Here is a 17,713-nt window from a genome sequence, read left to right as displayed (position 1 = left end):
AGTCAGTGCAGACAGCAATCAAGAGCATGGTCAGCGGCTGATGGTTCAGGTATGAGAGGGTTGCTAACAGGAGATGAACCTTCTGTAGAATCCCTCTCCAGACACTATGCTTCAGGCTGATTGCTGGCTATATTTGGGCTCAAACTAATAAGAGCCAGGTTCCTCATCTGAGGAATCCTCCTGGGCCAAGGGTTGACTCATGACTGCTCTGACCATGCTACTTATGGCCAACTGGAACCACTTTTCTGCTGTGTTCAGCAGAGAGATGGACAAGAATAATGTGTCAGTTTTCCTAGTGTGGCTGGTTTGACCAATATATGTGTTGAGAGCTCTTATGACATCAAGGATTGCCCTTTGATAGTTTGGGCAGAAGACATATTTATTGAGCTCTATGGAAGGCAGAATTGTTTGGGCATAAAGGAAGGATCTGGTCTATCTTGTCCTTGTAAAATATGCTTAGCTTGGGTTTAGCTTAAAGCAAGCCTAGCTTAAAGACTCTTCTGCCAGATGTAATAATCATAAGAAAAGGGGACTTCATCCTTGGCCATTTCAACTAGACTTTCCAGAGTGGCTTGAAGGTGGCTTGTTAAGTGCCAAGTATGCAGCTGCCATGTGTGGAACTTGTGAACCTGTGATGGGTCTCTCAAAGCCATGCCTCATAGAAAACATTGCATACGATATCACAAAATGCTTTTTTCTTTAACTTGTGGCAGAATCGTGACCAAGGCCTGTGATCCAGTGTTTGAAAAAGGGAGCTACCTCTTGTGATTCCTTCTTGTAGGAATACCAAGATTGAGTTGAGTGGTAGTTTCAGTGGGTCAATCTTTTTAATTTTTTGCTTCAATACAAAGATGCCTTCCATGATTTATTATAAATTCTGTTTGTTGATTGTCTTCTGGAAGCCAGGAAGGTCTTTGTGACATCCGTATCATGCCCTAGGTGGAGGAAATTGCTCCTTCCAATCTCCAGGTGGTCAAGTATAGTCAATCCAGTTATGGATGCCAGATGGTTCTCTGATATATTATGTTTGACAACTTTGAGGGAGGTGCTATCAACATTTCCTGTAGAGCCAGAAAACTTGGTCAGAAGGGGCCACTAGAATGATGTCTGCTAGTTGTTCTTTGATGTTCCTTAGAAATTATTGGAATGGGTAGAAAGGCGAATAACCAGGTCATTGGCCATGGAAAGTGAGAGCATGTGTTGCCTCCACCCTGGGGTGAAGGAATCCTATGTAAAATCTGTTGAGTTGATGATTTGCTGGGAATGCTAAGAGATCTATTTGCAGCTAGCCCAAGTGCCTGGTAATCTGTAGGAACGCATCTGTCCTGAATCACTTGCCTGCTGAGCCAGTTTGCGTCATTGTTTGAAGCCCCTCATGTGTTCTTTCCAAATTAGGATAAGATTTTTTGTTCTCTGCCCAACATATTACTCATATTATCACCTTGTACAGGGGGGCAATCTTAATCCCTTTGCTTGTTTATTAATGTTTTGACTGATTTGTTGTCCATTCCTACTTCCATCTGAGGCTGGAAGTATATTAATGCAAAATCTATTGCTCCCAACTTCAAAATGTTGATGCTGAATTTCATTTTTGGTTCAGACCAATAACCTTGAACTGGTTTGTTGTCCAGTGTTGCCCCCATCTAGATAAACTGGCATTTTATCTCCAACATCCAATATATGCCTTGGAATCAGTTGGACTTTCTTGTCCAATATCAGACTGATCTTCCTTTTGGATAGTACCCGATAGTATAACACAGGAAAGGCCTTAAGAGTTGTAATTATTGTGCATGTAGTGGATTTATTCTATAAATGGCATTAGTGGTTCCAAGAGTTTGGTCACTGTCATCAAGAGCACAAACTTGAATACCTCTCTGATTTTTATTTATTTTTATTTTCACATTTATATACTACCCTCCCTGAAGGCTCTGTGCTTTCTGGATCTGTTTAGATAAACAATTGACTATTTTAGATGAGGACACCAAGGTGCTGTAGCTGTTGTACTGGGTTCAGTGGTTCAGGTGGGTAGCTGCGTTGGCCTGAAGTAGCAGAACAAAATTTGAGTCCAAAGGCACTCTTTTGTGTGCATGCACACAAAAGCTCTTGTTGTTGTTATGTGCGAAGTCGTGTCCGACCCATCGCGACCCCATGGACAATGATCCTCCAGGCCTTCCTGTCCTCTACCATTCCCCGGAGTCCATTTAAGTTTGCACCTACTGCTTCAGTGACTCCATCCAGCCACCTCATTCTCTGTCGTCCCCTTCTTCTTTTGCCCTCGATCGCTCCCAGCATTAGGCTCTTCTCCAGGGAGTCCTTCCTTCTCATGAGGTGGCCAAAATATTTGAGTTTCATCTTCAGGATCTGGCCTTCTAAAGAGCAGTCAGGGCTGATCTCCTCTAGGACTGACCGGTTTGTTCGCCTTGCAGTCCAAGGGACTCGCAAGAGTCTTCTCCAGCACCAGAGTTCAAAAGCCTCAATTCTTTGACGCTCGGCCTTCCTTATGGTCCAACTTTCGCAGCCATACATTGCAACTGGGAAGACCATAGCCTTGACTAAACGCACTTTTGTTGGCAGGGTGATGTCTCTGCTTTTTAGGATGCTGTCTAGATTTGCGATAGCTTTCCTCCCCAGGAGCAAGCGTCTTTTAATTTCTTTGCTGCAGTCCCCATCTGCAGTGATCTTGGAGCCCAGGAAAATAAAATCTGTCACTATCTCCATTTCTTCCCCTTCTATTTGCCAGGAATTGAGAGGGCCGGATGCCATGATCTTTGTTTTCTTGATGTTGAGTTTCAAGCCAACTTTTGCACTCTCCTCCTTCACCCGCATCAACAGGCTCTTTAGTTCCTCTTCACTTTCTGCCATTAGAGTGGTATCATCTGCATATCTGAGGTTGTTGATATTTCTCCCTGCAATCTTGATCCCAATTTGTGACTCCTCTAATCCCGCATTTCTCATGATGTGCTCTGCATACAAGTTAAATAGGCAAGGCGACAGTATACAGCCTTGCCAAACTCCTTTCTCAATTTTGAACCAGTCAGTGATTCCATGTTCAGTTCTCACTGTTGCTTCTTGACCTGCATATAAATTTCTCAAGAGACAAATAAGATGCTCTGGTATTCCCATCTCTTTAAGAACTTGCCACAATTTGTTGTGCTCCACACAATCAAAGGCTTTAGCATAGTCAATGAAGCAGAAGTAGACGTTCTTCTGGTACTCCCTAGCTTTCTCCATGATCCAGCGTATGTTGGCAATTTGATCTCTAGTTCCTCTGCCTCTTCGAAATCCTGCCTGTACTTCTGGAAGTTCTCGGTCCCCATATTGCTGGAGCCTAGCTTGTAGGATTTTGAGCATAACTTTGCTAGCATGAGAAATTAGTGCAATGGTGCGGTAGTTTGAACATTCTTTGGCATTGCCCTTCTTTGGGATTGGAATGTAAACTGACCTTTTCCAATCCTGTGGCCATTGTTGAGTTTTCCAAATTTGCTGGCATATTGAGTGTAGCACTTTTACTGCATCATCCTTTAAGATTTTGAATAGTTCAACTGGAATGCTGTCACTACCACTAGCTTTATTGTTGCTCAGACTTCCTAAGGCCGATTTGACTTCACATTCCAGGATGTCTGGCTCCAGGTCAGTAACTACCCCATTGTGGTCATCAGGGATGTTAAGCTCGCTCTTGTATAGTTCTTCTGTATAATTTTGCCACCTTTGTTTAATCTCTTCTGCTTCTGTGAGGTCCCTACCATTTTGGTCCCTTATCATACCCATCTTTGCATGAAACGTTCTCTTCATATCTCCAATTTTCTTGAAAAGATCTCTGGTCCTCCCGATTCTATTGTTTTCTTCTATTTGTTTGCACTGTTCATTTAAGAAGGCATTCTTATCTCTTCTAGCTTTTCTCTGGAATTCTGCATTCAATTGGGTGTATCTTTCTCTTTCTCCCTTGCCTTTCACTTCCCTTCTCTCCTTAGCTATTTGTAAAGCTTCCTCAGACAGCCATTTTGATTTCTTGCATTTCTTTTTCTTTGGGATGGTTTTAGTTGCTACCTCTTGTACAATGTTGCGAACCTCCGTCCATAGTTCTTCAGGCACTCTGTCTATCAGATCTAATTCCTTAAATCTATTTGTCACCTCCACTGTGTATTCGTCAGGGATATGATTTAGTTCATACCTGAGTGGCCTAGTGCTTTTCCCTACTTTCTTCAATTTAAGCCTAAATTTTGCAACAAGAAGCTCATGATCTGAACCACAATCAGCTCCTGGTCTTGTTTTTATTGACTGGATAGAACTTTTCCATCTTTGGCTGCAGAGCACATAGTCAATCTGATTTCTGTGTTGACCGTCTGGTGATGTCCATGTGTAGAGTCGTCTCTTGGGTTGCTGGAAAAGAGTGTTTGCTATGACCATTGTATTCTCTTGACAAAATTCTACCAGCCTGTGCCCTGCTTCATTTTGTACTCCAAGGCCAAACTTGCCTGTTATCCCGGTTATCTTTTGGCTTCCTACTTTAGCATTCCAATCCCCCATGATGATAAGCACATCATTTTTGGGCGTTGCTTCTAGAAGGTGTTGTAGGGCTTCATAGAACTGATCAACTTCATCCTCTTCAGCAGCAGTGGTTGGGGCGTAGACCTGGATCACTGTGATGTTGAATGGTTTGCCTTGGATTCGAACTGAGATCATTCTGTCATTTTGGGGATTGTATCCCAAGACTGCTTTTCCTACTCTCTTATTGATTATGAAGGCTACTCCATTTCTTCTGCGAGATTCTTGTCCACAGTAGTATACCTGATGGTCATCTGAATTAAATTCACCCATTCCTGTCCATTTTAGTTCACTGATTCCTAAAATGTCGATGTTCAGTTTTCTCATTTCTTGTTTAACCACGTCCAGCTTGCCTTGATTCATGGATCTGACGTTCCAGGTTCCTATGGAATAAAAATCTTTACAGCATCGGACTGTCTTTTCGCCACCAGTTACTTCCACAACTGAGCGTCCTTTCGGCTTTGGCCCAGCCGCTTCATTCATTCTGGCGCTACTCATACTAGCCGTCTGCTCATCCCCAGTAGCATATTGGACACCTTCCGACCTGAGGGGCTCATCTTCCGGCGTCATATCGTTATGCCTATTGGAACTGTCCATAGAGTTTTCATGGCAAAGATACTGGAGTGGTTTGCCATTTCCTTCTCCAGTGGATCACCTTTTGTCAGAGTTCTCAGCTATGACCTGTCCGTCTTGGGTGGCCCTGCACGGTATAGCTCATAGCTTCACTGAACTACACAAGCCCCCTTGCCACAACAAGGCAGCGATCCTTGAAGGGGGACACAAAAGCTCACACCTTGAATAAAACTTTGTTGGTCTTAAAGGTGCCTTTGAATTCAAACTGGGTTCAGTGAGTTCTTTTGCAGGTTTATGATGAAACAGTGACTTTGTAGACACTGAATGGTCGACTTCATATTTGCTAATCATTTGTCTCTTGTTGTAACTTGACAGCACTTTCCACCACCATCTCATCAATCCATTGAAACAAAACACATGCCTCTTGCTTATTTGGTCAAGATTAGTTGCCTCGTTGTCCGTTGCCTTTAATTAAACTAGCTGTTTTTCATGCTAGTTTTTTATCCTTGGTGAAATTTTCTGAGGGACAATTATACTGGTTACTGATTACCAATGTGACTTCAGCAGTTATGTAACAAGACAAAACTTTGTGTGGTGCCTTTTTCTTCACTTGCCAAGTTTTCAAACTGTGCCTTTAGAAGCAACTTGAACATATTAAAGTTACTTTTACTTTTTGCCTTTTACTTTTACTGAGTCACATCATTGGTCTTTTACTTGCTTTGTGGGAATTTGCGGGATGGAAGGGAAAGTCTGATAATGATAAAATAGCAGGTAAGTAAAATATATTTATGAGATTCAGCAAAATGTTGTTTCCAGGAGTTTTGAGAATGAGAGGTTAGTCACTATGACTGTATATGGAAGTTCCAGGTACAGAAAACCACCTTATAGAACAGTAAGTATGTAATATGTGAGCAGTGGGGGATATAAGATGGTTAGAACAGGAACTCAGGCAAAATACAAAAAGAGGGGAAGAGACGCTGAGGAAGGAACAAGGAAGTAAACATAATCTTATCTGCTGATTTTGCTCTCTGTGTGGCAATAGCTCTTAACAAAAAGGACAGTTATCTTTTTGGGGAAATAAATGAATCTACCTGATATTGAATCAGACCACTAGTTTATCAAGATTAGTATTGTTTATGCTGATGGACAAAGACTCTCAGGTCATACCCATTACAGACTACCTGAGCCTCTTCACTGGAGATGCTAGGGGCTGAACCGCTGGAACCTCCTGTATGCAACACATGTGGGTTGTAGAATCATAGAATCTTAGAGTTGGAAGGGGCCATACAGGCCATCTAGTCCAACCCCCTGCTCAACGTAGGATTAGCCCTAAGCATCCTAAAGCATCCAAGAAAAGTGTGTATCCAACCTTTGCTTGAACACTGCCAGTGAGGGGGAGCTCACCACCTCCTTAGGCAGCCTATTCCACTGCTGAACTACTCTGACTGTGAAAAACTTTTTCCTGATATCTAGCCTATATCGTTGTACTTGAAGTTTAAACCCATTACTGCGTGTCCTCTCCTCTGCAGCCAACAGAAACAGCATCCTGCCCTCCACCAAGTGACAACCTTTCAAATACTTAAAGAGGGCTATCATGTCCCCTCTCAACCTCCTTTTCTCCAGGCTGAACATTCCCAAGTCCCTCAACCTATCTTCATAGGGCTTGGTCCCTTGGCCCCAGATCATCTTCGTCGCTCTCCTCTGTACCCTTTCAATTTTATCTACGTCCTTCTTGAAGTGAGGCCTCCAGAACTGCACACAGTACTCCAAGTGTGGTCTGACCAGTGCCGTATACAATGGGACTATGACATCTTGTGATTTTGATGTGATGCCTCTGTTGATACAGCCCAAAATGACATTTGCCTTTTTTACCGCTGCATCACACTGCCTGCTCATGTTTAGTTTACAATCCACAAGTACTCCAAGGTCTCGTTCACACACAGTGTTACCTAGAAGCGTATCCCCCATCCAGTAGGCATGCTTTTCATTTTTCTGACCCAGATGCAGAACTTTACACTTATCTTTATTAAATTGCATCTTGTTCTCATTTGCCCATTTTTCCATTGTGTTCAGATCTCGTTGAACTCTGCCTCTATCTTCCGGAGTATTTGCCAGTCCTCCCAATTTGGTGTCATCTGCAAACTTGATGAGTAGTCCCTCCACCCCCTCATCTAGATCATTAATAAATATGTTAAAAAGTACCGGGCCAAGCTCTCATCTCTAACTTGTCTCTCATCTCTAACTATAACTAACTATAACTCTAACTATAACTCTAACTATAATTCTTCTCTAAACTGACAGGCTTCTACTTAAGTAATGTCTGTAATAAAATTTAATCTCTTTTTTCCCAGAGTGCTGCTGCCTCTGCTAGAGAGAATTAATTACGTTGTGCAGTCCTGTATGAAAACATGTTTGGTGGAACAACATTGCTAGGATTCATGTGCTTGGTTATGTGGTATCAAGGCTGGTTTTTATAAATTGGGAGACTTTCTAAGGAAAATGCCACAAAGCAGTTGAGTCAGGCACAAGTGTGAGCTAACATGCCAGATAGAAAAGACGTGGGTAGATGAAAATGACAAATTTGTCTCTTCCAAAAATTTTAGACAATTGTCTTTGGTGACAATTGTTTAGGTACCTTTCTTCAAGCTTTAGTTGGTTGCAATTAAAATGAGATTCCATATCTTTAAACAGGGTGAGTTTAGAAAATAAAAGGTACCTAAAACAAAAAAGTTGCTTTACTTCCAACTAATCAAAGTCAGTTTTGTAATCCTGTCAGATGGACCATGGTGACAGAGGAAGGACATACTGAGATGGTGGAGCAGCAAGCAGAACAATAATCTCACAACTGAGCAGCAACTATTAGGACAAATATCCTACTTAAACTGGAAACCTAATTTAGAATAGTATGTATACTTAACTATAAATAAGTACTATTGGTAACAAATTGCGCATTTTTAATTCTGGGGACCCCCTTCAAGGATCGCTGCCTTGCCGTGGCAAGGGGGCTTGCGTAGCTCAGTGAAGCTATGAGCTATGCCGTGCAGGGCCATCCAAGACAGACAGGTCATAGCAGAGAGCTCTGACAAAAGGTGATCCACTGGAGAAGGAAATGGCAAACCACTCCAGTATCTTTGCCATGAAAACCCAATGGACAAGTTCAAAAGGCAAAACGATATGATGCCAGAAGATGAGCCCCTCAGGTCGGAAGGTGTCCAATATGCTACTGGGGATGAGCAGATGGCTAGTACAAGTAGCGCCAGAATGAATGAAGCGACTGGGCCAAAGCTGAAAGGACGCTCAGCTGTGGAAGTAACTGGTGGCAAAAAGACAGTCCGATGCTGTAAAGATTTTTATTCCATAGGAAGCTGGAACATCAGAACCATGAATCAAGGCAAGCTGGACGTGGTTAAACAAGAGATGACAAGACTGAACATCGACATTTTAGGAATCAGTGAACTAAAATGGACAGGAATGGGTGAATTTAATTCAGATGACCATCAGGTATACTACTGTGGACAAAAATCTCGCAGAAGAAATGGAGTAGCCTTCATAATCAATAAGAGAGTAGGAAAAGCAGTCTTGGGATACAATCCCCAAAATGACAGAATGATCTCAGTTCGAATCCAAGGCAAACCATTCAGCATCACAGTAATCCAGGTCTATGCCCCAACCACTGCTGCTGAAGAGGATGAAGTTGACCAGTTCTATGAAGCCCTACAACACCTTCTAGAAGCAACGCCAAAAAATGATGTGCTTATCATCATGGGGGATTGGAATGCTAAAGTAGGAAGCCAAAAGATAACCGGGATAACAGGCAAGTTTGGCCTTGGAGTACAAAATGAAACAGGGCACAGGCTGGTAGAATTTTGTCAAGAGAATACAATGGTCATAGCAAACACTCTTTTCCAACAACCCAAGAGACGACTCTACACATGGACATCACCAGACGGTCAACACAGAAATCTGATTGACTATGTGCTCTGCAGCCAAAGATGGAGAAGTTCTATACAGTCAATAAAAACGATCAGGAGCAGATTGTGGTTCCGATCATCAGCTTCTTGTTGCAAAATTTAGGCTTAAATTGAAGAAAGTAGGGAAAAGCTCTAGGCCATTCAGGTATAAACTAAATCATATTCCCAACGAATATACAGTAGAGGTGACAAATAGTTTTAAGGAATTAGATCTGATAGACAGAGTGCCTGAAGAACTATGGACAGAGGTTCGCAACATTGTACAAGAGGTAGCAACTAAACCATCCCAAAGAAAAAGAAATGCAAGAAATCAAAATGGCTGTCTGAGGAAGATTTACAAACAGCTAAAGAGAGAAGGGAAGTGAAAGGCAAGGGAGAAAGAGAAAGATACACCCAACTGAATGCAGAAATCCAGAGAAAAGCTAGAAGAGATAAGAATGCCTTCTTAAATAAACAGTGCAAACAAATAGAAGAAAACAATAGAATGGGGAGGACCAGAGATCATTTCAAGAAAATTGGAGATATGAAGAGAACGTTTCATGCAAAGATGGGTATGATAAGGGACCAAAATGGTAGGACCTCACAGAAGCAGAAGAGATTAAAAAAAAAGGTGGCAAAATTATACAGAAGAACTATACAAGAGCGAGCTTAACATCCCTGATAATCACAATGGGGTAGTTACTGACCTGGAGCCAGACATCCTGGAATGTGAAGTCAAATGGGCCTTAGGAAGTCTGAGCAACAATAAAGCTAGTGATGGTGACAGCATTCCAGTTGAACTATTCAAAATCTTAAAAGACGATGCAGTAAAAGTGCTACACTCAATATGCCAGCAAATTTGGAAAACTCAACAATGGCCACAGGATTGGAAAAGGTCAGTTTACATTCCAATCCCAAAGAAGGGCAATGCCAAAGAATGTTCAAACTACCGCATCATTGCACTCATTTCTCATGCTAGCAAAGTTATGCTCAAAATCCTACAAGCTAGGCTCCAGCAATATGTGGACCGAGAACTTCCAGAAGTACAGGCAGGATTTCGAAAAGGCAGAGGAACTAGAGATCAAATTGCCAACCTACGCTGGATACGATGGAGAAACCTAGGGAGTTCTAGAAGAACATAATTGACTATGCTAAAGCCTTTGATTGTGTGGAGCACAACAAATTGTGGCAAGTTCTTAAAGAGATGGGAATACCAGAGCATCTTATTTGTCTCTTGAGAAACGTATATGCAGGTCAAGAAGAAACAGTGAGAATTGAACATGGAATCACTGATTGGTTCAAAATTGAGAAAGGAGTTTGGCAAGGCTGTATACTGTCGCCTTGCCTATTTAACTTGTATACAGACCACATAATGAGACAGGTGGGATTAGAGAAGTCATAAATTGGGATCAAGATTGCAGGGAGAAATATCAACAACCTCAGATATGCAGATGATACCACTCTAATGGCAGAAAGTGAAGAGGAACTAAAGAGCCTGTTGGTGCGGGTGAAGGAGGAGAGTGCGAAAGTTGGCTTGAAACTCAACATCAAGAAAACGAAGATCATGGCATCCGGCCCTCTCAATTCCTGGCAAATAGATGGGGAAGAAATGGAGATAGTGACAGATTTTATTTTCCTGGGCTCCAAGATCACTGCAGATGGGGACTGCAACAAAGAAATTAAAGATGCTTGCTCCTGGGGAGGAAAGCTATGGCAAATCTAGACAGCATCCTAAAAAGCAGAGACATCACCCTGCCAACAAAAGTGCGTTTAGTCAAGGCTATGTTCTTCCCAGTTGCAATGTATGGCTGTGAATGTTGGACCATAAGGAAGGCCGAACGTCAAAGAATTGAGGCTTTTGAACTCTGGTGCTGGAGAAGACTCTTGCGAGTCCCTTGGACTGCAAAGCGAACAAACCGGTCAGTCCTAGAGGAGATCAGCCCTGCCTGCTCCTTAGAAGGCCAGATTCTGAAGATGAAACTCAAATACTTTGGCCACCTCATGAGAAGGAAGGACTCCCTGGAGAAGAGCCTAATGCTGGGAGCGATTGAGGGCAAAAGAAGAAGTGGACGACAGAGAATGAGGTGGCTGGATGGAGTCACTGAAGCAGTAGGCGCAAACTTAAATGGACTCCGGGGAATGGTAGAGGACAGGAAGGCCTGGAGGATCATTGTCCATGGGGTCGCGATGGGTCGGACACGACTTTGCACCTAACAACAACAAAAAATTCTGGGGAATTAAATAGAGTTTTGTGTATGGGTGATTGTACTCATCTCTATGGCATTAAGGTATTGTTGATTTCTGCAGGTCAAGCTACTCTCACAGGTTAGGGTTGCCAGCTCTGGGTTGGGGTGAGCTAAAAGTGGGCAGGATTTGGGGTGGGGAGGAACTGTTTTGTATGTGGACATTCTGCACAACTTGCCAATATGCAAATGATGGTTTGAAGGCTACCCAATCACTACCTTTCAAAGACTCTAAAAATGGGCCAATCTGGAAGCCCGGTTAAGGGCCAATCAAAGCTCTTGGCAGGCTGCCTGAATTGTATATAAGTTTGTGTGTGTGTATATGTTCCCCTTTGGTGTTCGGAGTTGGTGTCCATTGAATAAAAGAGTGGTTGTTTTTAAAGAACTTGGAGTCTGTCATTAGTGAACCCACAGACTTATTAGGAACCTCATTAGAATGCTATGGAGTCTGCCCATAGTCTTCTCCAGGGGAACTGATCTCTGTCACCGGGAGATGAGCTGTAAAACCAGGGGATCACTAGGTCCCACCTGGGGACTGGTATCTCTATTACCAGTACAGAAACAATCCCAGCTTTTTTTCTGGTTAGCTGGTGGCCAAATCATATGAAATGTATAGTGTCATCCTAAATTATATCCGGAGAAATGGCTAAATTGCTTGCCTTCTGAGAGTTTCAGAGTCAGAGCTCCTCTTATTTTCTCAGGCTTTCTGGTCTTTTGGATTAGTACTGTCCAACACTGAAGAGCGTGTAGGCAATAAACCTTGATGTAGGCTTGCATGGCTGCTCTCTGCATAGGCAGATTCAGATAACCATTACCATACCTGGGGGCAATGAGATTTTGCAGCAATCCAACAAGCAGAAATTTTACAGGTGGCATTCACTTCACGTTTTTTAGTTGTCTTTTAAAGCTAATTCAGGCTACTTCAGCATTTGCCCAGTGAGTCTTATATCCATCCCCAATTATCTCAGCGGTATGGCATGTTCTATTGTGTTAGAAGCAACAAATCCAGTTGCAAAAATAAGGGCTCATTATCAGTTTGTAAGTAGAGACTGTCCATCAGTACTAGTAAAGTTATGTCTGTCCTGTAATCAGACATGAAGCCAGATTGGAAAAGGTCAAGGACAAATGTGTCATCAAGATATATCTGAAGTTGCTTTGCACAAGTCACTTAATAATCTTCCTCCCAAATGGGGAAGTTGGGAACAAGTCTATATTTAGATAGCACTTTCTTCTCCATTGAAGGCTTTCCCAATAGCAGCCTTTAAAAGAGGCTTAGGAAAAGCCCTTTCAGTCAACAAAATATTTACCTTTTGAGTACTGGAAAGTCTATAACAACTCCTTGCAAGATTTTACCAACTAGGAGGGATGGATCTAAACAACACCTGGCCCTCAATGTTTCCAATAATTATCTTAATATTGTTCAAAGAAGCCATGTTGAAATCATTTATGGAATTGCAAGTAGATGGAGATACAGATACCCTACTGGCTGATTCAGTAACAAATTGGAGACCAACTCATAGCGGGATAGCCTATTTTCAGAGGCAAATTTCTAGAGACTATGTATTTGGGGAAACAAATGTGAAAACTATTTTTAAAGTGGGGAACAGGTAGACTGAGGTAGAGTAACCAGATTCCAGGTTATTGTATCTGAAGTGTGTGTATACATAAAAGCTTATACCTTGAATAAAATCTTGTTGGTCTTAAAGGTGCAACTGGATTCAAACTTTGTTCTATTGCTTCTGACCAACCGGGCTACCCACCTGAATCTAACAAGTGATTACAACAAAATCAGAGTCCAGTAGCACCTTTAAGGCCAACAAAGATTTATTCAAGGCGTGAGCTTTTGAGTGCCAGCACTCTTCCTCAGACTTGCACTTGAAAGCTCACGCCTTGAATAAATCTTTGTTGGTCTTAAAGGTGCTACTGGACTCTGATTTTATTGTGCTACTTCAGACCAACATGGCTACCCATTTGAATCTAACAAGAGATTAGTTCATATGCAGGGTGGACATCATGGTCTTACACCCACCAAGCTCCTTCCCCATACCGAGCCTTCCTCAGGTTCCACCCCTCCCTCCAATTTTGTAGGAATTTCCTAAATGGGAGTTGGCAACCCTCAAGTACGACCAACTACTCTCCTGACAAGCAAGAAACGTTCTGAGACTAGTGGACACCTAAATTTTCAGGTTTAAGGAGGTGTTAGCCTCTTGTGGTAAGAGCCTCTTGTAGCGCAGAGTGGTAAGGCAGCCGTCTGAAAGCTTTGCCCATGAGGCTGGGAGTTCAATCCCAGCAGCCGGCTCAAGGTTGACTCAGCCTTCCATCCTTCCGAGGTCGGTAAAATGAGTACCCAGCTTGCTGGGGGGGTAAACGGTAATGACTGGGGAAGGCACTGGCAAACCACCCCATATTGAGTCTGCCATGAAAACGCTAGAGGGCGTCACCCCAAGGGTCAGACATGACTCGGTGCTTGCACAGGGGAAACCTTTACCTTTTTTAGCCTCTTGTGGTGCAGAGTGGTAAGGCAGCAGACATGCAGCCTGAAGCTCTGCCCATGAGGCTGGGAGTTCAATCCCAGCAGCCGGCTTAAGGTTGACTCAGCCTTCCATCCTTCTGAGGTCGGTAAAATGAGTACCCAGCTTGCTGGGGGGTAAACGGTAATGACTGGGGAAGGCACTGGCAAACCACCCCGTATTGAGTCTCCCATGAAAACGCTAGAGGGCGCCACCCCAAGGGTCAGGCATGACCCGGTGCTTGCATAAGGGATACCTTTACCTTTACTTTACTATTAACGATTTCGAGTAGTTTATTTTCTGTCTCTCAAGCAACCGCTTCCCTACATCCACAGAAGAAAACTACATTTCCCACATCGCCTTGCTTTGTCGGAGGTCTTGCAGAGGCAATAGGGCGCGCAGGATGTGGCTCTCCGACGAATGCCTGTGTGGAGCGTCTGGGCTTTCTCGCTGCCCCGCAAAAAAGCTCTAACTTGTGCCGGCCGCCCGGCCGCCCGGCCCCCCGGCCCCCCCCTCCCCTCCCCTCCCCGCGATGGCCAAAGCGGACGGGAAAGGTGCGGCCTTAGAGGCTCCGCAGTTTGGGGCAGGCACTGCGAGGGAGGAGATGAGCGGTGTTGGGTGGCGCGGGGAGGGCTTCCGGCGGGGGTGGGCAGGTGGGCGGCGTTGGGCGCTCCAGGAGTCGGCGAGGGGCAGAGTTGGCGCCTTCCGGATCAGGAGCGCCGCCAGCATGAGCGGCAAAGAAGGTGGTGGCCATGGGGGGGGGGGGGATGTGTGCGCGCGGGTGGGTTAGGCGGCCCCGTCCCCTTTCGGCCGGCCCTCCGTGCCACTCCGGTCATCTTTTCTCCTATCCCAAGTATTAGTCCCCCGCGTGTTTAGGCCTCGGAGGAGGGCTGTGAAAAAAATGTGAGGGCAACAGACATGATCTGTGGGCAGCGCCCCACCCGGCACGCGTGTTGGCTTGGGTTGCTCTCTGCCGCGGAACAAGAGTGTGAGGGGTCACTGACACCCCCCCACACACACACACACACTCACCCAGGAAATTTGTGCTGGGAGCGGGGACCTATGGCAATTTTACTGCACGTTTGATTTTTCTGGCTAACGTGCCGGCCGCTCATTAAAACGACTTTTCTAAAGGAGAGGATATTTCTCTCCCCCCCCCCCCCCCGGAAGGGCTGAATTTCATCCAGCTTTGCTTGAGCCAGGCCATCACGGCTTTCACACACCTGGCAGATGTTTTTTTAGGGGGAGGGGGAGTCAGGGCGGCGGTCTATCAAGAGGTAGAGCTGGGTAGAGCAACCCAGTCCAAAAGTTTGGACCAGCAGGGGCAGAGGGAACATAATATTTTGTATTAATAGTATGGGTGGCATGTACCTTCTGAAAAAATTCTCAGCCCACAGCTATTAAGTATCAGTGGTTTTCTTTATAGGAGCAGGTGGTTTCAGAAAAAGAAAGCATGATAATTTCCCCCATGGCCATAGAAGAGAAGAAAAGGACAACATTAATTCTTCTTCAACTGTGTATTTGGCTTTCAAAGGTAAGTATGTCATTAAAAGGTTGAAGGCTAGTTCATGCATGCATGTGTCGCTTGTTCCCCATGTATCAGGTTATATTGAGAAATATATTGAGCTGTATATGGAGACCATGTGCAGTCATTTTGGCACATTGATTTTACACATGACTCATAATGTGACCTGGTTAATTTTGAAGGTTTAGGTTCCAAACAGATGTGCAATTGCATGGAATAAATAAGCTCTATTTGTAAAAAGGCTTAATTTTTTTATTTTATAAAATTACACACAACAAACAATTCCCAACAAAAACAAAATAAAACCCCAACCCAATTCTGTAGCTTCGTCAATCTTTTGATAGCTTTAAACAGTGTCCATTTCATATATTACATTTCATCAATTAATCATAATTCAAATCTCAAGTTACAATATTAATTCACATATCTTACAGTCTGAAAATTTCCTTAGATAATTTGCCAAATCATTCCAAATTATATTGAAATCTTCACTCTTTTTCTCCCCTTGAATTATTTTAATGTTATTTGTTAATTTTTCCAAAATCATAAACTGCCTTATTTTCTTTCACCAGTTATCTAATGAAACCAAAAAGACTTTTGAGAATGACTATGATTTAGGTGAATTAAGGTATATAGAATAGCTTGTTCTGATCAGACAATGGTTTTGTCAGTCTCAAAGCTTTCTTCCCAGGACCTGTGTAAAAGAAGAGTTGTGTGTAATTCAGTGTTTTTAATATGATGGATGAAGAATAGGTTCATCAGAACTATGGCCCTGCTTGTGTTGAAAAAAAATTCTTAAAACAAATACATAATGTCAAGTTTGTTGGGAATCTAACTTGTGATGTTTCAATGTATGCATTAATGACTTACCCTTGTTTGAATTCTGTTTTCTAGGATTTCAGTTGGAGCTTGATACAAGACATGATAAATATGAACGGCTTGTGAAACTCAGTCGTGATATAACAATTGAGAGTAAAAGGACAATATTTTTACTGCATAGGATCACTAGGTAAGTAATCCTTCTGTTTTCTTTCACTGCTTTCCCCCCTCTTGTATAGGGTGACTTTACACAAAGTTTCCTTAATAATTACGTAGGAGAAAGAATTTTGATAGGTTTATCTTTGTCATGCACAGGTGAAAAAAATGGCACCTGCTGAATTTCCTGTTTCTACAGAATTATGACCATTTCTATGTGGAGGGCTAAAACATGAGTGGCTTCCTTCTTGTAAACACGGGATGGTAAACCTCATATTTACAGCCCTCCTCACAGGGAGACCATCCCGTGTTTTCCTTCTGCCCCAGTGCAGCTTTTTACCTCCAAGGCTGCAACAGAAAACAAGTCAAACTTCTCCCCCCCCACATGCTCCTTGGCTTGTCAATCACAGCAAGCCACCAATCACAGCACAGCATTTCTCTTTTGTACTGAAACTTTCTTCCCTCCTCTCGAAGCTCTGAAATTAATTTTGTAAAAAGGCACTTCCATGTTGATATGCAGTACGGCCACAACACAGATGCATTTTTAATACAAATTAACACTTCCGCATTGCTATGGAGAAACACCAGAATCCCCCCCCCCCCTTCTGGGGTTCGTATGTTTTGGACGTTATGTCTGGGTGGATTCTTGGGAGACACACATGGGAAGCTGGAGCCCAAAAAATCATTTTGTGTAAATAAAAGGCTTTAAAACAAGGGGCATGAGTGCCTGGATGATCGGGAGAAAGCTGCTTGATCACCCGCCCCGCCCCGCAGTTTTCCCCTTTCATTCCCCAGCTCCAAAAAACTCCCAAACAGGACTGTGTTTTGCCTGCCTCAAGTTTTTATATTACCTTTGACAATGTAGCTTTGTGGTCAACGTAGACCACGCTATTTTAAAAAAATACAGCAAGAAATTGAGAGGGGAGGGTAGGACAGTGTTACAGACTATCAAAGACTATTGTGCCTTTCCCCCTCCATATGGGCTTGCCTCTGGTTGCTCACTAATGGAATGTGTGTTAAAAGTGGTAAATTCACTTTTTGCGATTTCCCTCATCCCTAGGCAAATCTGGGCAAAACTCAAGCCAGCCCCTGGACAGCCACAGGATGCAGGTGACATCATGTGGAGTGGGCTCTAAAACCCACCAGCAACCAGAGGCTGTCCAGGCGGCAGATTCCTCGTGTGGAAATGGTGTATAAGTTGTGCTTTAACTGCTTATTATAGCTTTACAGTGAGATGACTTTTTGTTTATATTTTGAAAAGAAAATAGACATATTTTTCCTGAATCTAATTAACCTGTGCAAATACTAGGTTTTACCTAAATGATGTTTTTTCTTTTCAGTTCTCCACTGTGTTATCCTGAGTCACTATAGTTCCTTGTTGGGATGCTGCTG

General features: G+C 43.2%; 1 protein-coding gene across 2 annotated transcripts in view; it reads left to right on the top strand.

Moving 5' to 3' along the window:
• The first annotated feature begins 14,238 nt into the window (after nucleotides 1-14,238).
• TSNAX (translin associated factor X) overlaps nucleotides 14,239-17,713 on the top strand; it is a 28,972-nt gene continuing 25,497 nt past the window's right edge. Inside the window, exons 1-3 of one of the 2 annotated variants that reach the window (XM_077346362.1) lie at nucleotides 14,239-14,375; nucleotides 15,248-15,355; nucleotides 16,241-16,355. In XM_077346362.1, coding sequence (XP_077202477.1) covers nucleotides 14,354-14,375; nucleotides 15,248-15,355; nucleotides 16,241-16,355 — 245 coding nt within the window. In that variant the 5' untranslated portion in view covers nucleotides 14,239-14,353. Of the gene's footprint in view, nucleotides 14,376-14,466; nucleotides 14,565-15,247; nucleotides 15,356-16,240; nucleotides 16,356-17,713 lie in introns of those variants that run through there. The other variant, XM_077346371.1, reaches the window with a different exon arrangement.

This window comes from Paroedura picta, chromosome 1 (assembly GCF_049243985.1).
Source record: "Paroedura picta isolate Pp20150507F chromosome 1, Ppicta_v3.0, whole genome shotgun sequence".
NCBI lineage: Eukaryota > Metazoa > Chordata > Lepidosauria > Squamata > Gekkonidae > Paroedura > Paroedura picta.
The sequence above is the reverse complement of the archived record's forward strand: the minus strand, read 5'-3'. Positions and strand labels throughout refer to the sequence as shown.